This window comes from Simochromis diagramma, unplaced genomic scaffold, assembly GCF_900408965.1.
Source record: "Simochromis diagramma unplaced genomic scaffold, fSimDia1.1 OVJJ01000604.1, whole genome shotgun sequence".
NCBI lineage: Eukaryota > Metazoa > Chordata > Actinopteri > Cichliformes > Cichlidae > Simochromis > Simochromis diagramma.
Window position 1 is genome coordinate 601,205 of NW_024387416.1, and position 13,833 is coordinate 615,037.

A 13,833-nucleotide genomic window follows, 5' to 3' on the forward strand; every position below is an offset into this window, starting at 1 on the left:
CTGCGATCTGAAAGCGAACACTTGCATCCAGACATGTTGTCTTTCATCATTAAACTGTCTTGCAGAGGCTCCCGGGAGCCTCTTTGAGCACAGAGAGGAACCATGTATTTTAAAACATCAAGTGTCTCCTCTCTCTGGTGGGAGGTGTATATTAGAGTCATGGACCTGAGTTGAAATGATCTTAAAAAAGAAAAAAAAATAGCTTCTCATGTCTTACACACTCACACACGCACACATCCACGGGCGCCTTTGTTGTCGCTTTATACATTAACACAGGTGATACCCAAGGTCTCACAAGTGTGCAGATCTTTGACCTTGTTTTCTCTCCCCTCTCTGCTTCCATTATGTGCTTGTAGATCAAAGACACGCAGGGTGCTCCAGGCAGTCTTTCCAGTGAAGATCCTCACTTAAAGGCAGCTGACAGAGGTGAGTTATTAAACCTTACCACTGCTCTAGTGACCTCGCCCCCTCCCCTCACAATTTAAAACCCCTCTTTTAAAGATTCACCACAAAGTAGCCACAAGATAATGTTCGTAGCAAGCCTCTCAGTGCTGCACATGCTTATGAGTTGATTTCTCAGAATAAATTAATCTTTTTTTCTGTTAGATTTTTACCCTCCACACAAGAGCTGACAGGTTTGTTGGCCTATTTTAATTAATGCGATACTATTTTAACAATGTATCCACAATGGATCAACTACAGGGTGTGTGTAATTGCATTGTGTTTAGAGGATTTGCACAGCTTCCCTGAAATTAAGGTGCAATCACAGATACTTGTTCATGGTAAAAAGGGCTCGACTAACGGAGAGGAGACACTTTTCAGACGACTGGATCACTTACAAATAAGTCAAAATAAAACTGACCTGAATAAGCATTCATTTAACCCTAGAACACTATCGCTATAAATAGTAACATCATTACTAACACCGGGTGATTTTTACCCAATATAATATACCCAAAAAGTACTTGGCATCAAAATATATCAAAATCTGACAACACATGACAAATTGGAGTGGTCTTCTTTTATTTTCAACTGTGCCATGTCTAACAAAATGAAGAAGAAGTGTCATGGGGGGGCCTAAAAAATGCTCTAAAATCACTGAAAAATTAGGAATTCGACAATAAAAAAAAATCCTAAACAAAAAAATAATGACACGGGAAAGTTGGTCTTTGGTCCACCCATTCCTGGGACATTTGAGCACAGTCTCCTCGACACACGAACAGCTGCAGGAGAGAGAAACGAAAAATTGCACTTTTTGGTGTGTAAAAATGACCAGTTGACTAAAATATTTTTTTCATCATATGAATTCCCCTGGAAATCACCACTTTGTGATATTTTGTCATAATCACTGCACTAAATAAGTATAACATGTAAATTCCAGGACCACTCTTACTTACCTATTCCTTACATGCAGTAAATACACGCAGGGTAGTAATGGCGTGGACACACTTCCTGTCCTGTCCTGTCCACCTCCCTAAGGGGCTACTGCTTTCTGCTGCCACTGGTCCTGCCTCACCTGCAGGTGTGCCGCGGTAGGGATGTCAAGCACGCTACAGATCAGGACTTGAGATGCGGCAAGATCACCTGATTTTATACACTAACACTATCACTGGGTGAAATCCACCCAAAACCTACTTCATCCTCTATCACTATTGCCGGGTAAAAATCGCCCGAACACATGCCTGTAGGAGAAAGTGGGCTTTGGGTTAGGGAAACACCCACGCCTTCAAAGATGTCAAAGACAATGCTGAAGCTACACGAGGACCCATGACACAGACAAACACAACATATTGAAAATCAAATATATTTGCTCGGGTGAAAATCACCCGGCGATAGTGTCCTAGGGTTAAAAAAATATTATGTTTTTTTCACTATATATTTTTGACTAAACATTAAAATAAATTGCCTAAACAATGAGATGAATAATACACATGTACTGTAGCCACATAAATAAAGTAATTATGCTCAAATTTATGTCAAGTATATTAAAATGTGTTTCAACAGTGCATATAATAAAAGCCTGCACTTTGCACTTGTTTTTACAGCGTTACACACTTGTTAAAGTACATTTAAAAACTAAGCATTTAAAAAAGATCATGGTGTGCTCTGGAAAATTCATAATAACCACATTCTTCAAAGACAAAAATATATATTTTTTTCTGTTTGGTTGTGATTTGCTTGGAAGTCAAATGTGTGCTGCACGCGTTTCAGCAGCTTTAACCGAAATCGGTCTATGTCTGTAGCCGAAAACGTCACGATTGGTACGTTTTATAAATGGTAATAGAATCTGTGGCTGAAAAAATGAGGCCGACGTGGAAGTGCCAAAAATAAAAAAACAGGCACTTAAAGTCGGCTCCAAAAATGAGTCAACTCCCACTCTTGACGCTCTTGTTAAAATTGCCGACTTCAGAGCAGAAGTCAGGATGTTTGTGCCCTGGTAGAAAAAAAAAGGGTTGTGCTGTCTGTATCTAATTGTCAACTTCATAACAGCTCGATAGGAGCACACAAACCTTCAACAGGATTTTAATCAGACAAAACACAAAAACGCGGGATCACCAATCGCAAACTTCCACCAGGGGTGAGAGTGTAACATTACAGCAGTGATGCACAGCCAATTAAAATCCTTCTAAAGCTGAACCAGGTGTGGGAGTCCAAATAGCGTCAGAACTAAGCCCCCAATATTTATCAGTTTTATGTCAAACACTGCAAACAGCGAGGAGCACACAACAGCAGCGATCGCAGACAATACAAATGCACCTCACAAGACAAACAAGGCCTTCATTTACGTCATTGTATTTAGTGGACTGTAAGCAGTAACTTCTCAAAGCTTCATATATGGAGAATAACACGTCTGTCACATCTTTGTATACAAAGAAGGAAGTGATCAGTTTCAGAGGCTTGTAGTATAGATGAGTTACTAATAAGGAAGCCCAGATAATGTCTGGTAATGATGTAGTTAATATTGCCTGTGTCTATGACATAATTGCGCTTTGCTAACCCATCCTGCAAACATCTTTTTGTTCTACCATTTTAAAATAAACTTGTGGTTAATTCTACTAACAGCCTCCACAGGAGTGAAATTTTAGTTTAAATTTAATTAATATCTTCACACTAATTAGCAGGTATCTGTGTCTGTGTGGTGCATCTTGTTAATAAAGCTAAGAGGCGTTATGTGATAACAGCATGGACTCCAATATGGTTTAAAAAGACAATCATAGCATAGGCCTGAGTGTCTTACACAGCGCCCCCAACAGGACAGATAAATAGGTGACAGCAATGTGGGTCCTGCCATCATTTATATACAGTACAGAATATGCATTTATATATTATCTTACTGTATGTAACATATTTATTTTATTTAAATAAAAAATCCAGGTTACCTTTAACAATATCTGTGTTACAATTTAATTATTTCAGTGGTTATTTTGCACTTTATCTAAAATCTTTGCACTGTTAGCTGTGCTGTGGACTCTTTTCAAACACATCACATATTTTTGAGGCAAATCTAGTTATCCAGAATGCCTTATTGCCTGAACAGGGGTATTATGGCACTCCCAGAAGCTATTTTCTGAAAATAACAAACAGGTAATCCATGCATGCAAGAGCTTTGTTTACTATACCTCTTGCGACTATTACTTTGACCACAGTTTCAAACCAGTCTAAGAGAGAATCTAGTGCATCTAGTCTATCCTCCCCCCCCCTTTACACTGCCAGCATATTATCCTGCTCCAGCTGCAGAGAAGAGACAGGCCAGAGTATTTATGGCCAGTATAAAAATTGTGTGCATTCCCAGTCACCTACACCCCGTGATTTACAGTGCATTTGACAAACACACTGAATAAAAGAAAAAAGGGGGAAGAAAAGGAGTGTTCAATTTGTATAGGAGTTTAGAGCGTGTCTGTTGTGCATGCTCCCGACGGATTCTGCTGTTAGTACGTGTGTGTGCGCATGTGTCGTACCGGCTACGTACGACACATCTCCCGCTGCGTGAGAACATGTCGATCTGTCTGCCCGCGTTCCTGCGCGTGTATCTGTATGCCTGTGTGTATCCTTAATGTGTGTGTGTGTGTGTGCGCGCACGTACAAGAGCGAGCACCGAATCCGCCTGCTCTGAAACACCAGCAACAGATAACAGATGGTCCCCCTGCATTAGAAGTGTTTTATTTCCCTGCGGAAGCCAGATATGTCAAAAATAAGCATGTGCAACATTAGTCATTTGGAATATTCATGCCCCTGCCGTCCGATGGTTTCCTTTTCACAGCCAAAATACCACCAGCCCAATTCTCCCAAGGAAGTGAGAGGAATTAGGGGGAGAAATAAAAAAGCAGCCATCAGCTGAACGGATTGAGGGGGGTGTTGGACCTACATGTGGTTTAATGGAAGGTTTCTTTTTTTTCTTCCCTCGTGGTCGCTTCTTCAGCATGCCAGGGCTGTAATTAAAAAGGGGTTACAGTCTGTAGATGTGTTCATATGAAGAACCTCATTCACTCAGGCCCATTAGACACAGTTTTGTGAATATGCACACATGTCCATATGCTGGTCTGGCTGCACACACACACACACACACACACACACACACACACACACACACACACACACACACACACACACACACACACACACACATGAAATAGTGATTTGCTCCCACATTAAACAGCCTAATCCAGCGGATTAGACTTCTTTTGCATTCCTTCATTGCCTTCCTTCACGGACTCGTCTTTGGGAGTCGCCTCCTCTCCACTACTGTCCTTATCTTCCCATTTCTCTTCTCCACCTCCATCTCCAACTGTAGCTTCAGCCTCTTTAATCTCCACCTCCTCTCCTCCCTGGCTTTCTAGCCCCATCTCACACCACTAAGCGTGGCTCCCATCCTTCTCCTTGGTGGCAGACATGGGCATGAATCATTATCAGCCCTGATTAACCATACACGTAGTTGGCAGTCTGGGCCCCACCGGGGGCCAATGGCATGATTTTCCTTTCGCCGAAAACATGAATTTTGAGCAGCACTTTCTTACTCGCCACGGTCCCTCATGATCAGGGTTAATTCGTGGCAGCATGCGTGAATGGCGTAGAGAGGAGGCAGAAGAGAAAGGAGGAGGAAAAGCTACCAAACAGTAGTGCACCGCTTATCTCAGAAATGAAATATAATTTATTCAGGAATATGCAAATCCAACAATCACTCTGCCTTGTTTACCGAAGGGACCTGCTGATTCAGAGTCTGAAAGAGAGCGAGAGAAACAATCCGAACCACAGACGCCAACATACAGTGGATGCACAAAGGCAGCCAACAGCCAGTCGTTTTACCGGTTTTCTTTAGATTTAGAAAATTAGGGATGTCGGGCGATTTCTTGGTTCTTTCATAGCTGCTAAAACCATTAAATGTGTTCTGGTGAGGCTGGCTTGTTTACAGAGGAACTGAATATGTGCATTCTGCTCTGTGACATATACAGCATGAACTCAAAATACCCAGGTTACCATCATTTCCCAAGTTTTATTAGGAAATACATACAGTTTTAGTGTTGTTCTGTATCTATAGGCGAGAATACTGGGAACTATAAGCTGGTATATGGTCACATATAACCTTGATTACTTTTTGATTTGAGATACATCAAGATTTTTACAATTTTTTACAGTTCTACTGTTTTAGATACTTACAGTGCTTAACAAATCCATTAGATCACCACCCAGTGTAAGCTTTGAGCCACTGTTGACCTAAATTAGTAATGACTAATATCTGTTTCTGTAACGGTTAACCCACCAGTATGTCCACGCTCTTTAATCAAAATGATAGTTTTATTGCTAAAATATTGTTGCTGTTGTTAACTTATAGAAAAGGAGAAAAAAAGTTTTTTGTTATGATGTCAAATCACAGTTATTTGCTTGAATTTCTAAATTTGTTTTGATGGTTGAACATTATACTTGATTAATTTCTCAATTTTAGTGTGCGACCAATGATTTGGTCATAAATTCTTGAATTCAGTCATTTTAAATTTTAAACATTTTTGACTTTTATCACAGGTGTATTAATACATTCATTAAGTGCTTTTCTCCAAACCAGGCCATTATTTACCATTTCTACCCGGGACAAGAACCCTCCACAAACCACTGATCTCTGTGAATGATGTTACAAAAATGTACTTTTGCCTAATTAAAGCTGAATATGAGAATAACTGAAGGCCATAAATCTATGAGTCAGTCATGTTTTTAAACCTGTTTTACAAATTCCTCCAAATCTACCAAATTCATTGCAACAGAACAGGAGAAAAACAAATCCAGCATCTGTTTTGAGCCGTAGTAATAGTAGGTGGCCTCTTCTATGAGTGTGCTATGCTTGGCAACCTTCCAGAAAATGGCACCAGATTTGTTTTTTTACAATAAATACCACAACCGGGAGCTTTAGGGGGGACTGAGCTTAAACAGGTGAGATATTTGACTATTTTTATCAAGAAGAAACTTTTTAATAAAGACGGATATTCAAGAAAATGTTATTGCTTTGTCATTTGTGGCCAAACCTCAAATATTTGTCCTGGCTCTACTATCAGAGATTAAAACATAGCACAGATGTATTACAATAATACCGATAGTTAAACTAATGCCCGTTGGATGGTAAACTATGCGTCATTTAGACGCTTTCACAACCTACTCAGGGGATTTAATTAGCATCTTACATTTGCTTTTGCAATGCGCCGCCATTGTTTTCATTATGTTCTCGGTTACAGCCATGTCTCCTATCACTGAGACGTATTTATCCATTTAATTTTCTGTTCTTAGGGGATTTGTTTGTTTTATGTAATTCATTGGTAGGACATCACATGTTTAGCATAGTAACAAGGTGCGGACGTATTCCAGGGGGTTTCAAAACTGAGAGCGTTCGATAAGTAGGTTATATGCTGTGTTGCTATATTAATATAACAAAGTAAGGAAGTAGACGGTCTGTCTAAACGCCGGCGTAGAATAGAAAAGTAGAATAGGTTGTTTTTTGAATCTGTTCATTTATAATGGGAATACTGCGTGAGCGCTTTTTTTTGATCTGACGCTAAGATGGGAAGCAGTTAGATCTTAAAACAATTAATTTTTTTATTGGTAACTAAGCAGTACACTGTCTAATGTGTCACATGCAATTTGGCTCTTCATCATCGCTGGATTGTAGAAATGGGTGCGAGTCGCAGCCATTTCCTCCCTCCCTGCTGAGAGTCCAATTAGCATGGTTGTATTGATTTTTCTGCACTGCATTTCATGTACTTTTCCACGTAGGTCCCTACAGCTAGTATGAATGTATGGGAGACAACAATTATCCCCTATAACAGAATCTCTGAGGCCACGGAAAAGGGAGCAGAGCTCAGAAAATTGATCTCTTCAGGCTTGCGGAGCTGTAAAGTGGATGAGCAGACAAAAGCCACCACAACTGGTGATATCTTAAAGCTGCAGTATGCAAGTTTTTCTTGTCGAACTTTGTAGTTATATTTCCAGGTTGTTCTGACTTTGACGCTGAGAAATGAGACCTGTATCAGAGACAATGGATGTGCAAAGTGCTTTAACATTATACATAAACCACAGGATGTTTCATGTTGTTTATGTCAGCGGTCCCCAACCTTTTTTGCGCCACGGACCGGTTTATGTCTGACAATATTTTCACAGACCGGCTTTTAAGGTGTCGCGGATAAATACAGCAAAATAAAACCAGTACCAAAAAAAAGAAGATTTAACGATAAAAACGATAAAAAAAAATAACAATAAAAACCCTGAAAACCATTAATTTCGCACCTGAGCCCGGTACCAAACGACTCACGGACTGGTGGCCCGGGGGTTGGAGACCCGGGGGTTGGAGACCCGGGGGTTGGAGACCGCTGGTTTATGTAATCTACTGGACTGATGCTTATGTAGCACATCATTTATTGTATGCACACACTCACCTGCCGATGGATCCACTGGGATCAGTTTTGGGACGCTTTGATTTGTTGACTAAACCTCTCTGATTGGTTGATGGCCCACCTGTTTTGTTTCAGCTCAGTGTGCGACTCCTCATGAAGTTTTGCTGCTGTCCTCTGCTCTCGGTTTCACCTCGTCTGTGTCTTTTGCTCCTCCTCTGCTCCAACGTGTTGACAGGAACTCATTAAGATACTCTAGCTGAAAGTTTCCCAACTAATCCAGAGCACCTTCTCTGGTACTTGACCTCTTGGTTTACAAATTAAGCAGTAAATGCACACATCGTAACAGTGTGGACAATCATATGTCTCCTTCCCCGTGGCTGCTAAACCTGTCAGTAAGAGAACGAGGGCTGCCAGCACGATCATAGATCTGTGCATAGGCATTATTTTTATGGGAATAGCACTAGTATAGAATTTAGAGACACAGATGAGAATTTAGGGGTTTAATCAATCCCAGAAGAAGAACTTAGTCTTTTTAAGACATTTGCACTTCTGAGTCTTAGGGTATTAGATCAGATTGGGCTACACCTTCAGGGATTTTTACACGTGTGCCTGTGAACTATGAAGAACTTGCTAAAAAAAAAAGAGAGAGAAAAGACCGAGAAATATAATCAGGTGTTGAACAGAGAATCCAGAGGCTTATCTGCCTTCTCTTAAACTTAGATGAGCAGAAATCCTTGTGCGTATCTTCTACAAGTAATTCAGAAAATTGTGAGTGGGCAGTCCCCATGTGTATTTTTTATAATTTTCTGATTTATAAAAGAGTTTTTAGTTTCTTGCAATTTTTAAAGCTTCAACACAAAACCACAGACATGCTTTATTGATTTTTTTTTCCAGCAAGAAGTGCTGTCTAGGCTTCTCAGGGATATCTTTAGAAGCAGCACTTTCCTCTTATATGCACAGTATATCATGGTTATGTAATGTGTAAAGAGATATCGCTGTGCAAATATGCATTTCACATACGTGTGTACACAGTTAGTGAGTGCCACACTGCTACTGTCGCCCATTCGCTTCATTTTTTGATACAGGAAGTCCTGCGACACATTTTTATTGTCTGAGTTGTAAGCAAGCAGCTATACCTTCATATTTTACATGCTATTCATGTCCCTTCTTCATCCTGCAGTTTGAATGACTAAAAGATCGTTTCGTTGTTTCTCGGTTGTGTCATGTCAACAATGTGATATTAATCGGCTGAAGTTATACATCCACCACCGTGCTATTTTTGCCACACGCACACACTCGCACGTTGCACGAGAGGTCAGCAGCATAACAGGGTTCTTACTAGGTCGAATTGCTTGGAGGCAGAAGTTAATTTCCAACTCAACAGAGATGAATGGCTTTGTTTTGACCTCCCTTGTTCGCTGGCACAACAAAGACTCTTTGCTATTCTGGGAGAAAAGTACTGTAAATACCTGTAATTTAAAAGTGGCAGTTCATTATTTGGAGTATGAAATGATTTGATTTGGTAGCAGCGATTACCTCGATTTGGTATTGTGTGTCTTTTTGCTAAGCTTAGATAAATTTATATATATTTTTGTTTGTCTGAAATCATTTTCTTCAGTTTTCGGTACAATTTTGAACGATCACGGAGCAACAGAAGAACAAAGGAAAAAAGCTTATTACTATTAACAGCATCGCAGTTCTGTTTGGGGACTGCAAGTGCCTAAGGAGGGTAGATAACTGAATATGCTAATGACAGCATGTTATAATAGAGCAGATAAATACGTTGCTTGATCATTTTCTTACAATGTTGTGCTTTTTTTCCGGAAAGGCTCGTTAAGAAGATACTTTTAAGCAATATACATGCATTTCAGTTTAAATATTGTCATTACTGTAGATTATCAGATTGCATGCATCCATACTTACATTTGCTATTTTTAGTGCACTCGTTTCACTCTCAGGTACGGCTACATTGAGTGCTATGAGAGTACTTGGATGCAGGCAAAAAATTTGAGAGCTAAACACTTCTCTGTTCTGTTCACCGTGTTGTACATGGAGCAGAAAAAGCGGCACCATCAGACTATTTCATTTATCTAATTTCAGGACAATACGTCATCAGCACTAGCTAGCTAGCAGTAGCAGATTTGCAGTTGAAACCTCATATTGACTATGATGTAAAGTGGTTATGCATTTAAGTTAATATGTTTGTTCCAAAGCACAACATGTTGCAAATGTTCGCAAATTGCAGTAGCCAGCAATACAAGCACAGTCGTTCATTATAAATGTCTCTTTTATTAAGTGCCCTAATCGCTGTGTTCAGTTTGAGACAGTGCTACCTTTCCAAACATATGCACTACACAAGTAAGGTCACAGTGGACTAAATGAAAATGCACTAAAATAAGTAACCAAACTGAGACATACTTGCCATCGTTGCTTAGCTATTATTAGGCACTTCTATAAGGGAGGGGTTTACTGAAAGATCAATTTAATAAAGTAGCGTAATTGAGATTTCAGATACACGCAAACTCATGTCAAACCTTTGTGGACTCAATCTACTCCCTTCACTTTGATCTATTCAGTCAAGATTATCTCCCTCCAAAACGGTCTCGTCTCCCCGTGTGCAAGATATAATTGAGGTTGTTACATTGTTATATTGATTTGTTCAATTGAGATGGGTTCCCAGTATCTTTGTACGTGTGGTTTATATGAAATTGTAACATAGTTTTTTGTTTTTCCTCGTTTCTGGCTGTCAGCATTTCTGCTCAACATTGTGTTGAAATATGTTTAGAAATCTGTCGAGGTCTGGTAATCTGGTAAGGTTTAGTTTAAGTTTATGTATATATATAAAACGTATTAGTCCACCACCAAATGTAAGGTTTATGCCACAGCTACCTTAAATTAGCAGTACTGGTAATTTAATTATGTATGTATGTATATATGCATGTAGTACTTACTGTTACTATGGATGCCTGAAATGCATGCTACATTTAAAACAAAGGGTGCACATATTGTAAGTGAGTGTTGTGCTCTCAATTATCACCTTGCATTCTCCCCCACTGCCCACCACACTGCTTTAGCACTTATTAGGGGCACATACTTGAGGCTCAGCCACACAGTTCACCCTCAGCCCACATTTTGCTGGTAATGAGCTTGACGGAGGAGACAGAAGAAGACACAGATAGATCATTGAGTGGTGACCCTGCTGAATGCCAGCGTGGTGGCTTGTATTGATTTGTACTCTGAAAATCTGGCAAAGATGAAACGATACACATTTTTAATTATCATGTGACCTTACTTCCTATTATTTCTGGAAGATTTTGTTGCTGCATCACTGGTGTCTGTTTCTTTGTTGGGTTTTGATGATCTGTTTAGCTCAGTCAGCAAAAGCATTGCATTGGAAGGCACCTTTTCATTCATGATGCCACATCATTATATGAATTGCCCAGTTTGAACATGAAACAACAACAACAGGCTTTCTTTTGCTCTTCTGCCAGTTTCCGTTCTGTTATTTGTAATGTAAAAGCGAATGCATACCCTTTTGTCACAGCAGCTAGTATACTGCATGGCACCGCATGCAAACACCCTTACTTCTATTCCTGCCATACAGGCAGCCAAACGCCACAGCAGCTCATAATGTTTGGTCATTTAAACTGACACTGAAAATAACCTCCCTGAAATATTACTGCTTGGTGACTGCTGCACTTTAGCGACAAACAATAGTTAAGCTAATGAGTGCTAACATTGGCTATCGTACATAGAAAAGAAAGCAGCAAGACCGCATATTTGAAAAACAGGAATAATTTTTAGCTTCTGCTTTTTTGTGTTTCCTCATTTGTTGATTAACTAATTAAGGTTGACAGCCATAATTAGTGTAAGGCACCAGTCATGTACGCCTAAAGACCAGTCAGTGACCTGGTCTCTAGGCGGCTAGTGAAAAATGTGTATTTCCCAGTTGGCTAGCGAGTGGTTGCTAGAGATTGCTTGCTGTTGCTAGGTGAAACTGGGTGCAACGATGTAAGTAGGCTGCACTGAAAATCTTTAGTTTGCGTTTGGTCACGAGCCCATAGTTTGTATTGGAAGACAGCGTAAACACTCGCCAACTGCCTGCTAAGCGGTAAAGAAACTGTAAAGAGTGTGACATAAACCGCAAAATGCTACTGCTCCTGTTCAAAGTGACCATGTCGATTTCAGTGATACAGCAAATCTTTTACTTTGAAAGTTGCTTCCAGTTTGCATCACACCTTTTCAGGTTTCGCTGCTGCTCAGTCTAGCTAACAAGCAATTGTAGAGAGGTTAGCATCCTCCTAGGGCTGTGCAATATGACCAAAATCTCATATCCCGATATAAGGCAATTATCGTCCCGACAACAATGTATATCACCAAAAGCTTACTTTTTCTGTAAAGTCTGTGAATCTTGGACAACTCAACTTGCGTGAAGTGTTTTCAGCTGGGCGTCGTGTACCTGGAGCCAAGTGTTACATAAGTTGAAACGGCCGCAATTTTCTTTGTGAGTATTTATTACATGGCGTGATGCGGGGAAAAGCCTGTTCTAAGGTTTGTTTTTTAGCACCTGATGGCTCTTTTTAGCTTCTCGTCCGTAAACACTCTGCATACTATTTCACTCGATTCCGTTTATTTTGAAAAATCTCAACAGCATCTGAAGCTTTATTGCGAAAGGTTTATGTGGGAAATAAACAAGTGGACGGTGGAGCCACGCAACATGTTTTTCCGTCGTTGTTGCTAACGACAACGCATAAAAACAGTCGGTTGTCTGTCCGTAGTGTGGTTATATTAAATATAAGAGAAAGAGAGAACTTTAAGAAATTCTAGAGTGACTATCGAAATGATGAAAAATATTGCTGTAAACGGTTTATTTTGCGACACCACGAAACAAACGATACCGTAAAATGAAACGATAGACGTTTTTATATCGTGATCCGAAATATATCGTTATATCGAACAGCCCTACATTCTCAATGCAAACGACGGGCAACCACAGCAACCTGCTATCAACCAAAGCAATCACAAGGAGGTTTTTCGTTTAGCTTCCTGTTTGTAATCAGCTTTTCCCCAGCAGACTAACAGTCTTAGGTGTGAGTGTTGTTTGGAGGAATTAAACTAATTTTCCATTTTGCATGAAAATTGATGAAATTGAAATTGCTTATCTGGGGCCAATTCACTGAGGCAACAGTCTAAGCAGAGAACCCTAGACCTCTCTCCCCATCCATCTCTTCCAGCTTATCCGAGGAAACACAGAGGCGTTCCCAGCTGAGAGGCCTCCACCCAGCGGCACATGCCCGGAACACCTCACCTCACCAGGAGGGATCCTGGTCAGAAGCTTAAACCAACTGAATTGGCTCCTTTCGAAAAAGGAGAAATTAAAACTGAAATTACCTATTGGATATATACACAACCATCTTCTTCTGTTTTCTTCTGATCTACCACAGTGATATTCAACTTGACTGCGTGAGGCTTTCAAGTTCTGTTACAATGTATCCTGGCACCAGCCGACTGTAAAACAGTTCAAGAAATCGTTGGATGGATTTCATCTAAAGTCCCATGTTGCTTTAAAAAACTGGGCTGTTGGCGGGATCTGTTATTCATTAGACGTGCCTGTCAGATGATATTGGAACAAAACTCACAGTTATTGAGAAATTAAAAAATCCAAGCATAGCACATCATGAAGACAGGTGGCTGCCAGCCTGTTAATGATACACAAAAACCATAAGTTGTCTCCCACACTGGATTGTGTGAGCTGCAGGATGCAGTTGGAACTGATGCTGCTCTGCTGGCTTTGGTATGAATACACTGAGAAGATGCTGACCATACCAGCACGGTGTATTCTCCTTTGTGCTGTCTTTGCTCTACCTGTGCTTGCTATGATTAAGTTCTCAGCTGTTTAAGTAAGGTTCTGTGTTTTGTGAGGGCTGCAGTCTTGCAGTCTTAAGAGATGTGCTCGTTGTTC

General features: G+C 40.2%; 1 protein-coding gene across 1 annotated transcript in view; it reads left to right on the forward strand.

Moving 5' to 3' along the window:
- LOC120721782 (glucosidase 2 subunit beta-like) overlaps positions 1–13,833 on the forward strand; it is a 162,303-nt gene that overhangs the window by 71,466 nt on the left and 77,004 nt on the right. The window contains exon 10 of the mRNA XM_040012325.1: positions 357–426. Coding sequence (XP_039868259.1) covers positions 357–426 — 70 coding nt within the window. The remainder of the gene's footprint in view (positions 1–356; positions 427–13,833) is intronic.